The sequence below is a fragment of the Oncorhynchus clarkii genome, chromosome 31, assembly GCF_045791955.1.
Source record: "Oncorhynchus clarkii lewisi isolate Uvic-CL-2024 chromosome 31, UVic_Ocla_1.0, whole genome shotgun sequence".
NCBI classification, from domain to species: domain Eukaryota; kingdom Metazoa; phylum Chordata; class Actinopteri; order Salmoniformes; family Salmonidae; genus Oncorhynchus; species Oncorhynchus clarkii.
The window spans coordinates 21,425,799-21,447,546 of record NC_092177.1 but is presented as its reverse complement, the minus strand read 5'-3'; the positions used below and the strand labels follow the sequence as shown (position 1 = coordinate 21,447,546).

Genomic DNA, 21,748 nt, shown 5'->3' with positions numbered 1-21,748 from the left:
ACATGCATTAATGAAGAGCTGGCTATTATTTACCCCCTCTCTGATGTGGGCACAACTGGCAACAAAAAACCCAACGGACACCAGAGATGTTAAACCCTTACAAGAAAGCGTCATTGGACATTTTTCAGTAGTTCAACTTTTACACCACAAGATGGTGCACACGTCATGCGGTGTTCTTCTTCTTGTTTGTGTTGGCGAATCGCACCCATTTGACAGGTGCATACACTGCCACCTACTGCATTGGTCAAATCAAATTTTATTGGTCACGTTCACAAATTTAGCAGACGTTATTGTGGGTGTAGCGAAATGCTTGTGTTCCTTGCTCCAACAGTGAAGTAGTATCTAACAGTTCACAACAATACACACTAATCTGAAAGTAAAATAATGTAATTTAAAAATATATAAATATTAGGTTGAGCAATGTCGGAGTGGCATAGAAAACAGTATATACACATGAAATGAGTAAAGCATTATGTAAACATTATTTAAACATTTATGTAAGTTTGAAGTTCTTGCACTTTGTGATATGAAAAGGGGCAAAAGGACAGGGAAAATGGAAGAAAAAATTGCCACACCAACCCTTTACCTATTAAAACCCCACTACCCCATTCCACTACTTGGCCCTGTCTGGTCCTATACCAGACTGGCAGCCTGGGAAGACGGGACACTAGAGTTTAACACACCTTCTAACTCTTCACTCTTCTGCAGTAAAGTCTCACCTAAGTTCTTCTCTGCAGCTGCCATCACATCTATTTTCTGTGATTTACATTCTATTTCTGCGGTACAGTTGATAACCATGGCTATGAACGCTGAGAAGCCAACCTTACAAAAGCACTGTAGCACTCTTAGGATCCCTCCTCCTCTACAACTCTCCTTACTGCCTCAGCATATGACACCTTCTGTACAACTCTGAACCTTTCTCTCACTGGACACTTCTGATCCCCAGTATCATTGGGGTGGCTAGAGTGTTAGACTAGTGGTTAGAGTGTTGGACTAGTAACCAAAAGGTTGCAAGATTAAATCCCTGAGATGACAAGGTACACATCTGTTGTTCTGCCCCTGAACAAGGCAGTTAACCCACTGTTCCTAGGCTGTCATTGAAAATAAGAATTTGTTCTTATTGCCTAGTAAAATAAAAACATGGGTACCCCTACAGTTCCATGCCCTCCTGCACACTTCTCACATCTAGGAATCTCCCTCCTACACACTGTTTTAACATGACCATAAGCTTGGCACCTTTAAAACACCTCAATGGGTTCGGGACAAAAGCTCTCACGGGATAATCGGCATATCATAACTTGACTTTGTTGGGTAAAAAGACTGCATTAAAACTCAACAGGACAGACAGGGTATTCTCTGTTTCACCACACACTTCACCGGGTCTGCGTCACACCAAACGGTGGGCTTCACATACACCAGGAATCTTCCATTTCAGTTGATCCTCTTCAAAACTTAATGCCACCCCAGTTGTGTGGTCCTCTTTCAGCACCAGTCTACTTTTGGCCCCACTCACCAACTACAACAATAAAATGTGAGATTGGCCTCTTCACAGGAGACAGTGACAGCAAAGAGACTGGATATAAGTTGTCTGCACTTCCATGTCAAATAGGCTACAATTGCTTTCTTACACATCCATTCACTGCATCCAATGGGAGATAACTTCTTTCAATTTTGTTCCTGATTAAATGCATTGGGTCCTTAGGGCAGAGGAAAACATCTACTGTATTACTTGACCATTGCCTTTAAAAGATGAGGATTTTAAGCATTTATACTATGAGCGGAAAAAAAACACTGCACCTTTCAGCAGTATCTAAGTGTTCCATAGTCTCACAGGCATGTTGGTTGCCCCTGTAGAACATCAGAGAAAAGGGTGGAACCTGTACACTGACTGCTATAACTCAGACAAAACTTTGTAATCACAAACAGCATGCGATGAGACCTGTGAGACCAAATTAAGTTGTCCCGAACCACAGATCTAGGATCACACTCCCATCGCCTACCCCCATTCTTAACCTTAGCCCCAAAGTGGATAAAAAAAAAAAAAAAGTATCTCGCCCAGTATCGGTGGTTTAGTTTAGAGGTACATACCACCCTATTCTAGGGAGCTAGGGAAGTGACCAATGTGTCTTGTGTGGACACGGTTCCTGAAGAGATGGTGTTATGTAGGCTAACTACAGTTGAAGTCTGAAGTTTACATACACCTTAGCCAAATACAGTGCCTTGCGAAAGTATTCGGCCCCCTTGAACTTTGCGACCTTTTGCCATATTTCAGGCTTCAAACATAAAGATATACAACTGTATTTTTTTGTGAAGAATCAACAACAAGTGGGACACAATCATGAAGTGGAACGACATTTATTGGATATTTCAAACTTTTTTAACAAATCAAAAACTGAAAAATTGGGCGTGCAAAATTATTCAGCCCCCTTAAGTTAATACTTTGTAGCGCCACCTTTTGCTGCAATTACAGCTGTAAGTCGCTTGGGGTATGTCTCTATCAGTTTTGCACATCGAGAGACTGAAATTTAAGCTTTTATTTCTTTCATCACATTCCCAGTGGGTCAGAAGTTTACATACACTCAATTAGTATTTAGTAGCATTGCCTTTAAATTGTTTAACTTGGGTCAAACGTTTCGGATAGTCTTCCACAAGCCTCCCCCTTTTTCCTCTGAACATAACAATGGTCATTATGGCTAAACAGTTCTATTTTTGTTTCATCAGACCAGAGGACATTTCTCCAAAAAGTACGATCTTTGTCCCCATGTGCAGTTTTTTATGGCGGTTTTGGAGCAGTGGCTTCTTCCTTGCTGAGCGGCCTTTCAGGTTACGCCAATATAGGACTCGTTTTCCTGTGGATATAGATAATTTTGTACCTGTTTCCTCCAGCATCTTCACAAGGTCCTTTGCTGTTGTTCTGGGATTGATTTGCACTTTTTGCGCCAAAGTACATTCATCTCTAGGAGACAGAATGCGTCTTCTTCCTGAGCGGTATAATGGCTGCGTGGTTCCATGGTGATTATACTTGCGTACTATTGTTTGTACAGAGGAACATGGTACCTTCAGGCGGTGGACCAGACTTGCGGAGGTCTACAATTTTTTTCTGAGAACTTGGCTGATTTCTTTTGATTTTTCCCATGATGTCAAGCAAAGAGGCACAGAGTTTGAAGGTAGACCTTGAAATACATCCACAGGTACACCTCCAATTGACTCAAATGATGTCAATTAGCCTATCAGAAGCTTCTAAAGCCATGACATAATTTTCTGATATTTTCCAAGCTTTTTATAGGCACAGTCAACTTAGTGTACATAAACTTCTGACACACTGGAATTGTGATACAGTGAATTATAAGTGAAATAATGTGTCTGTAAACAATTGTTGGAAAAATTACTTGTGTCATGCACAAAGTAGATGTCTTAACCGACTTGCCAAAACTATAGTTTGTTAACAAGAAATGTGTGGAGTGGTTGAAAAACATGTTTTAATGACTCCAACCTGACTTCCGACCTCAACTGTACATAACTATCCTGTATAGTAAATGATCCAGAACTTTTAACATCACAGTAAGATGATTTGGCTTTCCCACTAGATAATATTTGAGAAATGAGGGATTGAAACAGGGTGGCAATTCAACAAAGTGATTTGGTAAACGAGGCTCACCTGTGGTCATGCCACTGTTAGATAAGCGCCTCTTCTCTCCTTTCAGAGAAAAATAAATGACACGGTAAAGGTATATTATTCACTTTTTGAACATAATTATGAATAGAGAAAAAGCTAATTTGTAGTGGTGTAATCTTGGAAACCCAGAATTATAATCTCATGTAATTGTTACATGTGTTTGTCCATGAGACATTAATAGCTGTGAACTATACCTGACTCCTAATCCATATAATTGTAATTAATTCAATTCTACATCAATAATTATTCTTCAATTTTATCAATGTATTTATTGATTTAAAACGGATTAAATGTTAACGGCACACCTTTGGAAGCTTTTTAGAGAAATTGTGTCCAAAAAGAGCATTTACAAATAGTCTGAATAACACTGCATGATAAGTATAGAGATGCTATGATTTAGATTAGGTGTGTGCTCTGAGAGCTGAGGTGAACTGCGACCAACAGACTTCCCTGGCAAGCTGTCTTGATACTAGTCTTAAGTCAAGGGCTCTCTGAAACCCAGCTGAACCCGAAGAACAAAAGCTTCTGTTCAAAACGTCTGTTATGGAAAATACTGAACAGGGTGCTCCTCTGCCTCTCTTGGAAGCAACACAGACACCAGTAGTAATGCCCAGTTTTAGTCAGTCTCATCAAGAACGCACAGTGCATCACTAGTCTAGGGAGTGTGTGAGAGAAATAGTGAGGGTAAGCTTGCACAAGAAAAGCAGACCTTCATGGGGCTGTGTACCAGCAAGTCTGCGGTGTCACTGGCCCCCAGTGCAGAAGCCCCCAGCGGAGAGTCAGGCACCCGGCCAGGAGGTGGCAGTCCAGGGGGGACACCAGTCTGGGAGGAGCACACGTCTACGATGCAAGGCACCAAGGCTAAGGCAGAGGCTGGTATACGGAGTGGAGGGCCTAACCCCACAGCCAAGGGCTACCTGGAGTTGGGAGGGAAAGGTGAGGGGAAGCCCCAGATGTCCCGGGAGGCAGAGGAGGAGGAAGATGACACAGGGGATGAGCTGGAGGAGCTGCTGAACTTCTCAGACAGTGAAGGGAGCCTGAAGAGTGAGTTCCTTGAATGAATAGACCAGTTTTAAATCCCCTTTATTGGGTCAAGAATCTACAGCACATCAACATTCAACCCTCAGACATCATGCACCACGCAGTTAAAAGGAAAACTGGATCTCCTCATCATCAACAGAGCACAACACAGGATGTAGAGGAGTAGCTATATCAACTCTGGATCCCCTTCATCATCAACAGAGCACAACACAGGATGTAGAGGAGTAGCTATAACAACTCTGGATCCCCTTCATCATCAACAAAGCACAACACAGGATGTAGAAGTGTAGCTATATTGTGTCATAATGGTCAACAATGTTGGATCTTCAGCCAGTACCAATTCCCTGCTATGTGTTATGTGCCTTGTGGAGGTACATTGTCCAGGACTAGACCTAGAATTCAGGCAACTTGATCTATGTTGTAAAATAATGTTACATTATAGAAGGGATGGGCCACTGGCGGCCCGCAGACACCCCTTTCGTAGGCCCGCTGATCAATTAAGTTAAATTTCAACATTTTGGTTGTGCATCAGCAGTTTTTTTCTTGTTTATGTCAGTCACTGATAGTCACTCAATTAGCCCATTTCAGTTAACATTTTTTAGATTGGTAAGTTAGTCTAGCGGCCAGCTATCTGAACTGTATTAATCATGGTTGAATTATCGCCCGGCTGGCCCCCATTGATTTTGTTAGTCACGCTTGCTCATGTCTCATATTAAAAACAGCAACATTTTCTTTCCACCCTTTGGCAAAATGTGTAGAACTGCAGGGAATTAGCTATAAAACTGCATTTTTTTCTCTTCGTCTCATGGCAAAAGTTATTTATAAAATGCCAAAATCTTGTCTCCGTTCTTGGCTAAATGTGTAGAATTTAAGGAAATTAACTTTTTGTTTAAGAATATAGCTCCCCATAGTCTAATCTAAAGAATATAGCTCACCATAGTCTAATCTAAAGAATATAGCTCACCATAGTCTAATCTAAAGAATATAGCTCACTGTCTAATCTAAAGAATATAGCTCACCATAGTCTAATCTAAAGAATATAGCTCACCATAGTCTAATCTAAAGAATATAGCTCACTATCTAATCTAAAGAATATAGCTCACCATAGTCTAATCCAAAGAATATAGCTCACCATAGTCTAATCCAAAGAATATAGCTCACTATCTAATCTAAAGAATATAACTCACCATAGTCTAATCTAAAGAATATAACTCACCATAGTCTAATCTAAAGAATATAGCTCACTATTGTTTAATAAAAGGTCAGTGTTTTGTTAAACTAGACTGAGCTGAGGAAGAAAACTAACTGATGTTACTGTTTGTTCAATTCCATTCCATTAACATCTTGTATGCAGTGTAATATATCAATTTGTGATATAACTGTAACAGGTATGATGTTTTTAAATGAATTGTTAGTTTTTGACTCCTTTTAGCGTTATTTCAACGACAGTTCCTTAATAAATTTGGTCTGTGCACAATGACATGGCAGTTGGTATTGCTTTCAAAGAAAATAACCTCTTCAACCCAAGTTCTTATCTTCACTTTTTCCTAGCATGTCAGTAATTCAGGTTGATGTGTAGAGTGACCTTTTTTGAAAAGCACGTTGCTGGTGTGGGCATCAGAATTTTCTGTAAACGGCTCATCGCAGGGAAAGCCAAGTGTTGTGTTTGATGTGGTTAATAATGTTTGATTGATAACTATTTTACCATCTATCAGCATATATCGCTGTATAGTAAAAGATAGCATCTGTTTATAACCAAAGGTTGGCATTTCTTGTTCAAGGGGCAATCTGCAGTTCATACAAGTGTTCACCCCACCACTGTTTCAGTAAATAGCTGATGGATGGGATTGGAGAAATGTAACCACTCTCAAATTCATAGACAGAGCTATGGATTCAAGGATTGACCAACAATGATATCACAAATATAGTTTTTTACCATGTTTTGAGGCTATATTGTGTCTGTTGAGAGTTTTACTTTTTTATACAATGGAATAAAACAAGCTTTTATTTTTGGGTTCTGATGAGGTGCTACAGTTGAACTAAGCTCATGAGGCATGTATAAGTTATATTTGTCACGACATCCGCAGGAGTCGGCTCCTCTCCTTGCTCGGGCAGCGGTTGACGTTTTGTCTTGTTCCCTGCACACCTGGTTTTCATTCCCCAATCAATCTACATGTATTTATTCCTCTGTTCCCCATCATGTCTTTGTGTAATATTGTTTGTGTTACGTGTGTGTTGTTGACGCGCCAGACTGGCTTGTTTTTTCTGTGTTATTTTTCATGAAGATGTTTATTGTTGAACATCATTCTTGTGACTGTTTTGCGCATTTTGCACTTTGCCTAAATAAAGTGTGCGCCTGTTCACAAATCTCTGCTCTCCTGCACCTGACTTCGCTACCAGTACGCACACACCTGACAGAATCATACACCTACCATGGAGTCAGCAGGAGCAGGTACCCCGGTCAGAGGAGTTGAGGAGCACGTCCAGGAACACACGGCAATGCTACATCATCTCGGTGCCATGATGGATCGCGTTGTCCAGACCATGGACCGCTGGGAGAGGCAGGAAGTTTCTCCAGCACCTCGACCAGCGCAACCGGGGTTATCTCTACCCGTCCCATCTGGATCCAGATCCAGTGGGATACGTCTCTCCCTTCCCAGGGAGTATGATGGGACGGCCGCACAGTGCCAGGGGTTCCTTTTATAACTGGACCTATACCTGGTCACCGTTCACCCAGCTCCCTCAGGAAGGGAGAGAGTATCCGCCCTCGTCTCATGGAGCTCTGGAATGGGCTAACGCCGTGTGGGGAGAGGAAGACGCGGCGTTGGACCACTTCGAGGAGCCGTCTTTGACCATCCGCCCGAAGGTAGAGCGGCGGGGGAACAACTTTTCCCTTTGAGGCAGGGGACGAGGAGCGCTGGAGTTCCGGACCTTGGCCGCTGGAGCAGGATGGAACGACAGGGCCCTCATCGACCACTATCGATGCAGCCTGCGTGAGGACGTCCGACGGGAGCTGGCCTGCAGGGATGCCACCATCACCTTTGATCAACTGGTGGATCTGTCCATCCGGATGGATAACCTGCTGGTCATCCATGGACGTCCTGAGGGGGCTGTGTCGGTTCCATCTCCCAGCACTCCCGCTCCGGTGCCCATGGAGTTGGGAGGGGCTGCGCATAGGGAGGCTGGAGGATGGGCCTTAACGTGCACCATCTGTGGCCGCAGAGGGCACACTGCCGGTCGGTGCCGGGTTGTTCCAGCCGGTTCTGGCACCGTGGCATCAGAGTCAGACCGAGGCTCCTGCGGTGGATGATTGGTTCAGGCGCGCGGAGAAGACCTGGGAAACTGCTCATGGTCACCTCCAGCAGGCCGCGCTGCGCCAAAAGACCAGCGCAGACCGTCACTGCAGTGAGGCCCCGGTGTTCGCACCGGGGGACAGGGTCTATCTCTTGACCTGAAGCCTGCCCTGCCGGAAGCTGGGCCCGCGGTTTGTGGGGCCATTCAAAGTCCTGAGGAGAGTGAACAAGGTATGTTACAGGTTACAGCTTGGCTGGTCCGCTCCAGGCGTCTGAGGTGCGGGAGGTTCCTCCGTCCCTTCTGGACATCGAGGGGGCCCCGGCATACTCCGAGGCATTGGGCAAGGGGCCTTCAGTACCTTGTGGAGTGGGAGGGGTAAGGTCCGGAGGAGAGGTGCTGGGTTCCTGTGGCTGATGTATTTTACCCTGAGCTGCTGCGAGAATTCCACCATCGCCGGCCGGATCGCCCTGCGCCTCACCCTCCGGGTCGTCCCCAAGGCCGGTGTCGACGCACCGCTGGAGCCGTGTGCCAGGGGGTACTGTCACGACTTCCGCTGAAGTCGGCTCCTCTCCTTGTTCGGGCGGCGTTCGGCGGTCAACGTCACCGGCTTTCTAGCTATCGCCGCTCCATTTTTCATGTATCCATTTGTTTTGTCTTGTTCCCTGCACACCTGGTTTTCATTCCCCAATCAATCTACATGTATTTATTCCTCTGTTCCCCATCATGTATTTGTGTAATATTGTTTGCGTTACGTGTGTGTTGTTGACGTGCCAGACTGGCTTGTTTTTTCCGTGTTATTTTTCACGAAGATGTTTATTGTTGAACATCATTCTTGTGACTGTTTTGCACTTTTGCCTAAATAAAGTGTGCACCTGTTCACAAATCTCTGCTCTCCTGCACCTGACTTTGCTACCAGTATGCACACATTCTGACAATATTCAAGGATCAATGGGTATATATCAAATCCAATTGTATATGTCACATGTGGTGAATACAACTTGTGTAGACTTTACCGTGAAATGCTTGCTTGAGAGACCTTCCCAAATAATAATACAAATAAAATAAAATACACAAGAATATATCATTAATATATCACTAATATTGTTATATACACTACCGTTAGAAAGTTTGGGGTCACTTAGAAATGTCCTTGTTTTTGAAAGAAAATAACATTTATTGTCCATTAAAATAACATCAAATTGATCGTGTAGTGTAATTAAGTTTTAAGTAAAAAAATTGATGTTCCAATCGCTGATTGCCTATTTAAAATGATATGTCAATACGTATGGGGTGCTGATTTTCTTAGTCTGTAAGATTGTCAAAGGCTCTTTATGTAAATGAATGAATCGTTTAGATAATAAAACTAAGTAGTAAATAATGACTAAGTTCCTGCCAGAAAGATGGAAGATCACCCAAGGAAATGACACAAATGATTTCAGTGATATGTGGTTAACAGTGGCACATAGACTCATGCCATGGCATCAAACTAAAGTTGCCTGTGTGGGAGAATATAGTATGACAAATAATTATAGTGAGAAAACTGGCAATAGGGATTCCCCAAAAGCTTGGAAATGTCAACAATGGGTCTTAAATGCTGCCACACAGGTCCAGAACCAAGTCATTAGGCACCAGTCGTCTACTTGGGTTCATCAATCGAAAAATGGCAATACATAAAGGTACAATACTTCTGCTGCTCTCAATGATGATTAGCCTGACCGCCTCATCTCCAGTACAACGCCTAGGAAGATCTCTGGAGCATGTTAAAGATATCAAATCTTATATTGATGGAGCACTTAAGGTAAGACAGTTATTATTAACACAAAAAAAAATTCAACAATTGAAAAGTCCAGACAACTTTTAGAGATGAAAGTAATGTAACCAATGTTACCTTTGTGTCCTGAACCACAGAACTGTCCTGAAGGCTGCAGCACATCTGGAATGGTGAGTCCATAACAATCTTGGATAACTGTCTCAATCTTTTCTTCACTTCAGTGTACTCTAGGTTAAACACATCTCACTGCTAGACATGCCTGTCTGATTCTTATGTACGCTGTGCACTTCATGAAACACTTTTTTTGAAAAGCAAAGCTGCTAGAGCATCTCTAATCTGTCTTGTGACATTGCTTATCTCAATCAGAATACACACAGATACAACATAGCCTCCTACCACAGGCTGCACTAACTTCCTTTGCTCTCTCATTTCAATTAGCAAAACCTGGTTGTGTTGTCTCATTTATATTTTTTTGTAAAAAAAAAAAGGCTTTATTTAACTAGGCAAGTCACTTAAGAACAAATTCTTATTTACAATGACAGCCTACCGGGGAACAACCTTGTCAGCTTGATCCAGCAACCTTTTGATTACTGGCCCAACGCTCTAATCACTAGGCTACCTGCCACGACATATCACAGTATATTAATTCCTAATGTGATGGATTGGTCTCTGCTAAAGGAATGTTAACCTAGATGTATGTATTGCAGTACAATTGTTATATTAAACAATTCTGTCAACTGTGTTTTCTAACATTTACTTATCTCTGTAGGATCTAAAATGCCAGTGTCTCCAAATCCCCATCACATCAGTGGTAAGAGAAACATAAAATGTTAATTGGAGTTACAGTAAGTAGAGCCATCCCACTGGGCACACACTGGTTGAATCAACATGGCTTCCACACAATTTCAATGAAATTACGTTGAACCAACGTGGAATAGACATTGAATTGACGTCTGTGCCCAGTGGGATGTCATGCAATGTGTACCTTTGTAACCCTTTTCTTCTGTTACTTTGAATAGGGAACATGCACAGCAGACTACTTCAAACAGGGACTGGAGTCACTGCAGAGTGTGCATCGTATCGCAGGCCTACTGAAGAAAAGATTAGGGATTCATTGGTCCAAGGTAAGTTATCTCCCCTCAACATGCACAGAATTGTTCAAAATGCACTGAATTGTTCTTAGATGGGCCCCCCGAGAGGCGCACCGGTCTAAAGCACTGCAGTGCTTGAGACGTCACTACAGATCCGGATTCGACCCCGGGCTGTGTCGCAGCTGGCCGCGACTGGGAGACCCATGAGACGACACACAATTGGCCTTGCAGTTAGGGGAGGGTTTGGCCGGCTGGGATGTCCCTGTCCCAATGCGCTCTAGCAACTCCTGTGGCGGGCCGGGTGCATGCATGCTGACATGGTCACCAGTTGTACAGTGTTTCCTCTGACACATTGGTGTGGCTGGCTTCCGGGTTAAGCAAGCACTGTGTCAAGAAGCAGTGCAGAGGGTCGTGATTCAGAGGACGCATGGCTCTCTCCCGTATCCGTACGGGAGTTGCAGCAATGGGACAAGACTCTAACTACCAACTGGATATCATGAAAAAAGGGGTTAAAAAAAGATTTGTTCTTAGACTATAATGACATTCTGGACATGGCAGAGATAACTGAAAAGCCATGAAATTACTGTTACATTGTTCACAATTACAAAGATCTTACCAGATGTATGTGTTATTCTTTGTCATTGAAGGGCTTTCAACTGGCCCTGCACTGTGAACCAGTGGTGTCTCCGAAGATGTTCCTGCAGCAGCTGAAACAAGTGTTCGAATTTATCAACACCTCCGCTCTACACCCAACTGATCAACTATAACAACATTTGATTCTATATTATTTTCTTTATCATTTCTTTATTAACTATTTATCAATTTTAAATTGTATTGCTAATAATTGGATTAACACCTGGAAGACATATCTGCTACTGTGTTTGCTGTTCCTGTATTGACCGGATTGTGAAATGACCTGTAAATTAGATACTATAGCCTAGGTCTGAATGTAGGTCTATGTATGGCAAAGTGCATCACAGATAAATCTGTCTGAAGAATATTAGAGCCATATCGTTGGTTGACCTTGACTTTCTGGTGTTGATCTTTCAATTCTAGTGGTTAGAAACAAAGACAATTTCTATCTCATCCTAAACCAACATTATACAAATAATGTAATAAACAATAAAGAAATCATTGGATGTTTTTGGACATTGGACTACTTGAGTTGTTTGATGTGGCTTCATACCTAGGTAGCTTCTCATGCCACCTTCCTGGGCTCTTCTAGGATCTCCAACAAAAAAACTTAACAGCATATGTGGCTACTGGCGATCAAAAGTGAAACTCTTGGAGGACAGCATTATACGTGCCCGCTAGGTGGCACTATTCCATTAGGGGGGTTTGGAGCATGTAAAACAGCTAGTCCAAAGTAATGCTCCACCTACCTAGAGATGCTTTAGTGTGTCAAAAGCTTTCGGGAAGTAGGCTATTGCGCTTCAATAAAAAGGAGACGCTAAATAATCCGAAAATGCAACCTCCTCCCAGAAAGGTAAGAATTTTACAAGAATTTGCAATAACAATTGACATAATTGTGAAGTTAAAAACATGCAAAACGAAATGAAATGTGGCAAGTGGCAATACCATAGAGAGGTTGAAATACGTTGAAAGTACCTCTGACATCTCTGTTCTATTTTCATTTGGCACAGTACATTTGACATAATTGTAAAGTTTCTGAAAATGCAAGTTGTTATTGCGAATTATTTCACAAGAGGTGAACTGTTTAGTAGAACATGTCTAGAAAAGTCCTACTCCTGTGAAGTAGTCTTAATTTGAATTTGGTCGTTTTCACTTGTGGCATTTTCGTAGGTTCCAAGTAATGATGCCAGCATCCTTATGATGCTCAACGCATATTTTGCACCATTAATTCTGCTATTGCTTATATTCTGATGTCCACAATTCACAATAACAAAGAGAGAGAGAGAGAGAGAGAGAGAGAGCGATAGAGAGTTAATGAATTAATGAACATAGTGCATGTACAGGCTCCGTGTCGGAGCTAAGTGGCTACTAGTTCGCTGATGTTGCTGACTCTGACCTTCAGACTGAAGTCTTCAGCTGATGTACCCAGAGGCGGACTGGGACAAAAATTCAGCACTCACCCCCATAAATATCATACCCCCCAAAACATGTTTTATAACCTCCCCTGTTATTGGTAATGGTGAGAGGTTAGCATGTCTTGCGAGTATGGTCTTTGTGCATCTGTAACTTTCTCACTCATCATTCACATTTCAGTCATGATTATCCATTAATCATGGTAGCATCCACATTCATGTAGAAGTGTTTAGAAACATATTCTTATTTACAATAAAAGTGACTACAAAAGAACACTATGCATTATGTACCATTCATTTCTATTGGGCACAAAATAATCTGAAACACAACCAAAACAAACTGCAAATGCATCCATCATTGGTAGAGTCACAAGCTTGTTGTAGTCATTTCATGCTATGAATATGGAACCAGAAATACAACTTTTGACTACTTTAAAACACATATTCAGTTGAAGTCGGAAGTTTACATACACCTTAGCCAAATACATTTAAACTCGGTTTTTCACAATTCCTGACATTTAATCCTAGTAAAAATTCCCTGTCTTAGGTCAGTTAGGATCGCCACTTTATTTTAAGAATGTGAAATGTCAGAATAATAGTAGAGCGAATGATTTATTTCAGCTTTTATTTCTTTCATCACATTCCCAGTGGGTCAGAAGTTTACATACACTCAATTAGTATTTAGTAGCATTGCCTTTAAATTGTTTAACTTGGGTCAAATGTTTTGGGTAGCCTTCCACAAGCTTCCCACAATACGTTTTTAGAATTTTGGCCCATTCCTCCTGACAGAGCTGGTGTACCTGAGTCAGGTTTGTAGGCCTCCTTGCTCCCACACACTTTTTCAATTCTGCCCACAAATTTTCTATAGGATTGAGGTCAGGGCTTTGTGATGGCCACTCCAATACCTTGACTTTGCTGTCCTTAAGCCATCTTGCCACAACTTTGGAAGTATGCTTGGGGTCATTGTCCATTTGGAAGACCCATTTGCGATCAAGCTTTAACTTGACTGATGTCTTGAGATGTTGCTTTAATATATCCACAAAATGTTCCTGCCTCATGATGCCATCTATTTTGTGAAGTGCACCAGTCCCTCCTTCAGCAAAGCACCCCCACAACATGATGCTGCCACCCTCGTGCTTTATGGTTGGTATGATGTTCTTCGGCTTGCAAGCCTCCCCCTTTTTCCTCTGAACATAACGATGGTCATTATGGCCAAACAGTTCTATTTTTGTTTCATCAGACCAGAGGACATTTCTCCAAAAAGTACAATCTTTGTCCCCATGTGCAGTTGCAAACCATAGTCTTTCTTTTTTATGGCGGTTTTGTAGCAGTGGCTTCTTCCTTGCTGAGCGGCCTTTCAGGTTATGTCGATATAGGACTCGTTTTACTGTGGAAATAGATACTTTCGTACCTGTTTCCTCCAGTATCTTCACAAGGTCCTTTGCTATTGTTCTGGGATTGATTTGCACTTTTCGCACCAAGGTACGTTCATCTCTAGGAGACAGAACGCGTCTCTTTCCTGAGCGGTATGACGGCTACGTGGTCCCATGGTGTTTATACTTGTGTACTATTGTTTGTACAGCTGAACGTGGTACCTTCAGGCGTTTGGAAATTTTTCCCAAAGATGAACCAGACTTGTGGAGGTCTACAATTTTTTTTCTGAGAACTTGGCATTTTCCCATAATGTCAAGCAATGAGGCACTGAGTTTGAAGGTAGGCCTTGAAATACATCCACAGGTACACCTCCAATTGACTCAAATTATGTCAATTAGCCTATCAGAAGCTTCTAAAGCCATGACATAATTTTCTGGAATTTTACAAAGCTGTTTAAAGGCACAGTCAATTTAGTGTATGTAAACTCCTGACCCACTGAAATTATGATACAGTGAATTATAAGTGAAATAATGTGTTTGTAAACAATTGTCCTAACCCGACTTGCCAAAACTATAGTTTGTTATCAAGAAATTTGTAGTGGTTGAAAAACAAGTTTTAATGACTAAGTGTATGTACACTTCCGACTTCAACTGTACACTGAGTATACAAAACATTAAGAACACTTTCCATGACTGTCACTTGTTAAATCCACTTCAATCAGTGTAGATGCAGGGTAGACAGGTTAATTAAATATTTTAAAGCCTTGTGACAATTGAGACATGGATTGTGTATGTGTGCCATTCAGAGGGTGAATGGGCAAGACAAAACAATGTAAGTGCCTTTGAATGGGGTATGGTAGTAGGTGCCAGGCGCACCGGTTTCTGTCAAGAGCTGCAATGCCGCTAGGTTTTTAATGCTCAACAGTTTCCTGTGTGTATCAAAAATGGTCCACCACCCAAGGGACATTCAGCCAACTTGACACAACTGTGGGAAGCATTGGAATCAACATGGGCCAACATCCCTGCGGAACAATTTCGACACATTGAAGAGTCCTTGCCCCGTCTAATACTACGTAGAAGAAGTGATGTAATTTCTAAACGGTTCACCCGATATGGATAAGAATACCCTGAAATTAAAGCTGACAGTCTGCACCTTTACCTCATAGTCATTGTATAATTTCAAATCCAAAGTCCTGGAGTACAGAGACAAAACAACAAAAACATTTTATCTGTCCCAATACTTTTGGTCCTCACTGTAAATTATAATCCCTTATTTTTATTGACTGGATAGACTGTACTGTTTACATCCACTGTGCACGTGACGAATAAACTTAGATTTTATTTAGTCCCGGTGCTGGCCGGTCCTGATACAGGTATGTGTCACTGTTTTGATTGACAGGTGAAGGAGACCCAGCAGGTGAAGATGGCCTTTGCGGAGCAAGTGGGGCGGCTGCAGAGCAAACAGCAGCAGGAGGTAGAACTGCTGGAGGACATCAGGTGTGACCATCCTGTCCCACCCTGCCCCATCCTCCCTACCTGTTTCTGCTATACCCTGACTTACCCTGCATCACCCAACCAAACCAAGGCCCACTGTCCCACCCCCTACTCCATCTACCCTACCCCGCTCCTGCTTGTCCCCCCTTGCCCCCCATCCTACAGAAGCCTGTGTTTGTATAATACATACTGTACATATTTGATAATATTGTGTGTATGACTCCAGTGTAATCACAACAAGAACCAATAGACACTAACGATGCTGAGTGAAACAGAAGGATTTATGAACACATCTTCAGATGTCTAGCATGTGGTCAGGCCTCCTGGGTGTTTACAGAGGTATATGCTGACTAATGCTCTCTGACAATTATCTCTCGGAGATATATACATATATATATATATATATATATATATATATATATATACAGTATATAGATGGATAGATTATAATTACTGCCTAAATGCAGTTCACTGACATATCCTAGATGTGATGTTTATTTTTCTCTGTCCAGGTCCTTCAGTAAACAGCGTGCTACCATAGAACAAGAGTACAGTCAGGTGAGAGGCCTCCCATAATGTTAATGCTGATTGACAAGCCGTGGTCAGGTCCCACTGGGCACACACTGGTTGAATCAACATTGTTTCAGCGAAACGTGGAATTGACGTTGAATTGACATCTGTGCCCAGTTGGGTGTATGTCCGTGTCGTATGTTCACCTCTCCATTGATGGGGGGCAGTAAACCATGTGATACGACCTTGGGACATCTTGTAGAGTGGCGTATCATTGAGCTGAAATGGGGTTGGAGTATTTGGACACTAACCTGTTTTTAGTGGCATCCTCGCAACAACTATTTTAAGCAACACTCTTACCACCCTCCTCCCCACATTAAAAGCATTACTCAAAGCACTCATATTGAATGTTTTGAAATGGAATGCATTCAGATATTGATTCAGATATTAGTGAGTATTTCAGGGACCTTGGTGTTGTCCATAAGCAAGGCAGGGGAATACAACACAAGGTATGCATCTGTCACAGGAACCAGAAACAACAGTGATAATTATGTCCCATATTGTACTGTAGTGCTGATGTCCCATTGGATGTTTCCCGATGGAGTTATCCATGGTGTACGTCATTCTGAGAAGATTTACATAATAGGGTGTTTGATAAGCTGATAACTTCATTAAATGGCTGTGGAAATGTCTGCTTTAGATACACTAAACGGACCCTTTTCCTTTTCTAACATGCCTAGCTGGGTTATATCTACTGTAGTAACTTCCTGTAGTGTCTGACATAAGAGCATTCCTATTGAGTCTCCTATCCACTTGTTGCCGTGGACTTTGAACTTGCCTCTGACCATTGTGGTTTCTAGTTAGTTTCTGTAGTGAAATGAGTGTCCTGTGGTGCTGTCCCTTGGTTCTGTTTGTTGTTAACAATGCATTAACATTGGACCTATGGAGTAGGTCTAACAGTTGTAATAATGTTAACCTACACACTCAGACCAGTGTTTTCACCTCAGACCCTTGCACCATGGGGAATGTAGCAGGGTGGCGATGGTGAAATAAGGGCCTGTGAACCGATCCCTCCACATCTGAAAAGTTCAGAATAAAGGTGGTCTGTGGCTTTAGTACTACTGGTGGCGCGTAGCGGCTCTGCTATTTGATGTCTTGGTGTGAAGGAGCCAGTGTGTTTCTGAGCCAAGCTCCTGGATCACTTCTCTGAAGTCGGCAGTGAGTTAATCTGAAACAGGAAGTGAACACTGGATAGCGATGTTTTCACTGGGGTGTTGATGTTCCACCAGGAGCCTCGAGTGCAGAGCTTCTAGTATTGATAAAAAACTCTGCTTTTCGCTCCAAATCTACATGTTATCCTGTACACAAAAACAAGATGTGTTCACTTTAGGCTGGGTCCTGCGCTTGCACTCCAACCAAATTCATATTTATGGGTTACAACAAGTTTTATAAGGTGAATGTAATGAAATATCCCTGATTGTGTTTCCTATCATCTTTAATAAAACATATCCTTCTCTCTCAGGCCCTCCAGAGACTGGCCATACAGTTCCAGAGGAAAGACTGGCAAAGAGGCAAGGGAGACTCTTTGAACTCTGGGTAACCTATCATAAGCTTGATAGTTTGATCCCGCTACATGTTAATGACCTATTTACTCTCAGCCATTCCAACCCCCATTTTTGTAAAACAAGTTACGTTCAGAGTTTCATAGACATATATGAAGGAAATATTAGTCAAATACTGTAATTATTCATGATTGAAGATGCCCCCGTCCCTAATAACACAGTCTAACATCAGGGAATGCCATAGTGCTGGTGTAATAACACCGCTCTCTTTCTGTGTGTGTGTATACTGCCAGGAGTGTGTTTGCTGTGTGGAGGTCTCTGATTGAGGCCACGGCACAGAGTGGAGTGTGTCGTCTCACGGCGGCCGACGGATATCGCTCACTCACTGCCGACGCTCTGAAGAGCCTGAGGGCAGCCAAGGAGCTGAAGGCCAAGAGGGTGAGCCTAGCTGTGCAGTGGCTTATTGGAGGATGCACTGAAATAATGTATGATCCACATTGCAGTGCAGCCTAGTCTGAGTAACCAGATAGAAGAAAAAGCATGTTTTTAGACAAATCATCTATTCACAACTGTACATTTTCTTCATCATGCTTCACTAAGCTGAGAACATTGTGTAGAAATGGTTTTGGAGTCTGTGAAAGCTTGTTTGATTTATCTACAGCTTGAACACACTCACATCAAGCCTACTTTTTTTTTTTTTGGGGGGGGGGTGCCCCAAAAATAAATCTAAATCAAATGTATTTATATAGCCCTTCTTACATCAGCTGATATATCAAAGTGCTGTACAGAAACCCAGCCTAAAACCCCAAACAGCAAGCAATGCAGGTGTAGAAGCACGGTGGCTAGGAAAAACTCCCTAGAAAGGCCAAAACATAGGAAGAAACATAGAGAGGAACCAGGCTGAGGGGTGGCCAGTCGTCTTCTGGCTGTGCCCGGGTGGAGATTATAACAGAACATGGCCAAGATGTTCAAATGTTCATAAATGACCAGCATGGCCAAATAATAGTAATCCCAGTGAACAGGTCATAGCCGCAGGAAGAACAGTTGAAACTGGAGCAGCAGCACGGCCAGGTGGACTGGGGACAACAAGGAGTCATCATGCCAGGTAGTCCTGAGGCATGGTCCTAGGGCTCAGGTCCTCCGAGAGTGAGGAAGAAGGAAAGAGAGAATTAGAGAGAGCATACTTAAGTTCACACAGGACAGCGGATAAGACAGGAGAAATACTCCAGATATAACAGACTGACCCTAGCCCCCCGACACATATATAGGTTAAAAGAGAGTGTAGCTTATGATAGCTTCCTCCTTATGAAAATGATTAAATTATGTAACCGGAGCATGTTGTTTTAAAGAAAGAAATCCACTCCAAAAACAATATTTTTGTTCTCCATTAGTCCTCTCTTGATACAGTACTAAAAATGATTTGCATGTCAGCAGTCAAGTTTTCTAGATGATTGGTCTTTCAGGAAGCGTCACTTGCCACATCATCATGAAAAAATACATATTAGGTAGTTTTTGAGTGGAGTTTTCATGAAGCCCACAATGCCTCCATTCACAAAACCACAAAACTCATTACCAGAGGTTTTCTCACGTCATACTTTCACTTTTTCTTGAGGAGGGAAATACATTCTAAGACAATCTAACACAAACAGCCAAAGCCTTTCATTTTCTCTATACCTTATTAGGAAAGGCACCAGTACTTACTGACGACTTCCTCTCGACTTTTATGCTACTTTGTGGTAGTTGTTGTTAATGACAGAGAATCAAACAAAGCAGGAACGTGAGTCACTTGTTAGCGTTGAAAATATTGTGATCTAAAGGTTACTATTCAAGCAGTGGAAAACCCTGGAAAAACCCTTACACTTGTACAGCCTTGACCTCCACATGCTACACGCACTGTTAAACTACAGACAGTATTTATCATTTAAAACCTGCCTTTTGCACAACGTAACCAGCATTGAATCTATTGGATTTGTTGAATCTGTCAATCTAGAGACAGTTTGACGTAGTTTAAATGCAGTGAGTTCCTCCTTCAGTCACCCCTATACGCTGTTCCGCCCATGCATATTGTTGTATTACATTGTAATAATATGATGCGTTGTGTTGCCCTACAGGGTCTAGAGCAGCTGCAGAGAGTACAGGGTGAGGTAGTGGATGCACTACGAGAGCTCCACAAGGTCAAGAAGAGATACTACCAGCTGAGTCACATGGCTAACGTGGCCAGGGAGAAAGCTGCTGACGCACAGGCCAAGTAAGTCTGTGAGTGTGAGCCTGGTCAAAAGTAGCGCACTATGCAGGAAATAGGTTGATTTGGAATGGAGTTTGTCTGTTTTTACGATCAGTGTGCAATATCCATCCATATACTACTGTATGTTATACCAGGAATGGGCAACTGGAGGCATGCGGCACGTGGTCCCCCTTTTTGTAGACAATTAAAAAGATGAAGTAAGTCAAATGTATTTTTTTTTTTTGGGGGGGACACAGTCGGGGTCTCAATTTACTGTTGAGAGTTAGAATAATATGATATTCAAGGTGCAATTTCGAAATGTGGTTGTGCATCAGCAGTCACTAAATTAGCCCATGTCAGCAACTTTCTTTTAGATTGGTCAATTAATCTAGCGGCCAGCTATCTAAACTTTTAGTAAGCATGGTCGAATTACCAACCATTGATCACCAGTTTTCATATAATAAACTGCAAATTTTTTTTCTCTGCCCCATGCATGAAATGAGTTATAAAATTGCTAAATCTTCTCTCCTCACCATGGCAAAATGTGTGGAATAGCAGGAAATTAACTATAAAACTAAAAACAATCATCTTTGCTGCCACGAGGTTGGCTGCTAAAATGTTTTGCTCACAAGGTGGGGCTATGGATGTGGGTATGCAGACCCACCAGCCACTGTGGCCCCTTCCATTTTTTTGTGGTTCCCACCCCAATCAAAGTTGCCCATCCCTGTGTTAGACAAAAGTCCAAATGAAACCATATCCATTTTCATTGATTTTCCAGTAATACCCTTACTCTAGCCCTGCTTTGTTCCCATGTGACAGCCTTAAAGGTCCAATGCAGACGTTTTTATCTCAATATCAAATTATTTCTGGGTAACAATGAAGATGTGGTCATTTTTTATTAAAATGGCGAATAATTAACAAAAATAGCTTCTGTGATGTTTTATATACATTTTCAACCTTTCTAATCGTATTGTATCCACAGATTGTGAGCTAAAGATGAAAGCCATTCCCACGAGTATTATCATATTATTTATTGACTGACCAAATCGCCCAATACCACTATTTGTAAGGTTAATTTTAAGTGAAGGTTGTGATTTTTTAACCATTCCTGAACCTGTGACTAGCAACAAGCTACATGGGGGCAATACCAGAATAAATGATATAGTGATTCTGTCTCATCGCAGCAATATCTACAAAGCTGAGACTGTTGTATGCCCCATATACAGTGCCCCCAAAAAGTATTCAGAACCCTTGACCTTTTCCACATTTTCTTAGGTTACAGCCTTATTCTAAAATTGATTAAATCGTTTTTTCCCCCCTCATCAATATACACACAATACCCCATAATGACCAAGCATTTACATTTAATCCATTTTAGAATAAGGCTGTAACATAACAAAATGTGGAAAAAGTTCATACTTTCTGTTGATGGCAAGAATTTTGTATAATAATTTAAATTGAAAAACTCTTAAGTGTTGAATCAAATGTTGTTTTTTTGTACCAGTTCATAAACCATGTGCCATGGAATCGGTAAATCGAAAATCTCTTCCCATTTATTTTGCAACCTGCATGGCGCAGCTGTCAACATGTTGGTCCTCAAATGAAACCGGTATATTTTTATATTTTTCCGTGGCTGCAGAATCTTATCTATTTTTGCGAACTTTCTG

General features: G+C 41.9%; 1 protein-coding gene across 1 annotated transcript in view; it reads left to right on the top strand.

Moving 5' to 3' along the window:
• Positions 1 to 12,247: 12,247 nt before the first annotated feature.
• LOC139390536 (F-BAR and double SH3 domains protein 1-like) overlaps positions 12,248 to 21,748 on the top strand; it is a 28,144-nt gene continuing 18,643 nt past the window's right edge. Inside the window, exons 1-6 of the mRNA XM_071137712.1 lie at positions 12,248 to 12,359; positions 15,691 to 15,788; positions 16,298 to 16,343; positions 17,818 to 17,891; positions 18,151 to 18,295; positions 19,969 to 20,105. Coding sequence (XP_070993813.1) covers positions 12,339 to 12,359; positions 15,691 to 15,788; positions 16,298 to 16,343; positions 17,818 to 17,891; positions 18,151 to 18,295; positions 19,969 to 20,105 — 521 coding nt within the window. The 5' untranslated portion in view covers positions 12,248 to 12,338. The remainder of the gene's footprint in view (positions 12,360 to 15,690; positions 15,789 to 16,297; positions 16,344 to 17,817; positions 17,892 to 18,150; positions 18,296 to 19,968; positions 20,106 to 21,748) is intronic.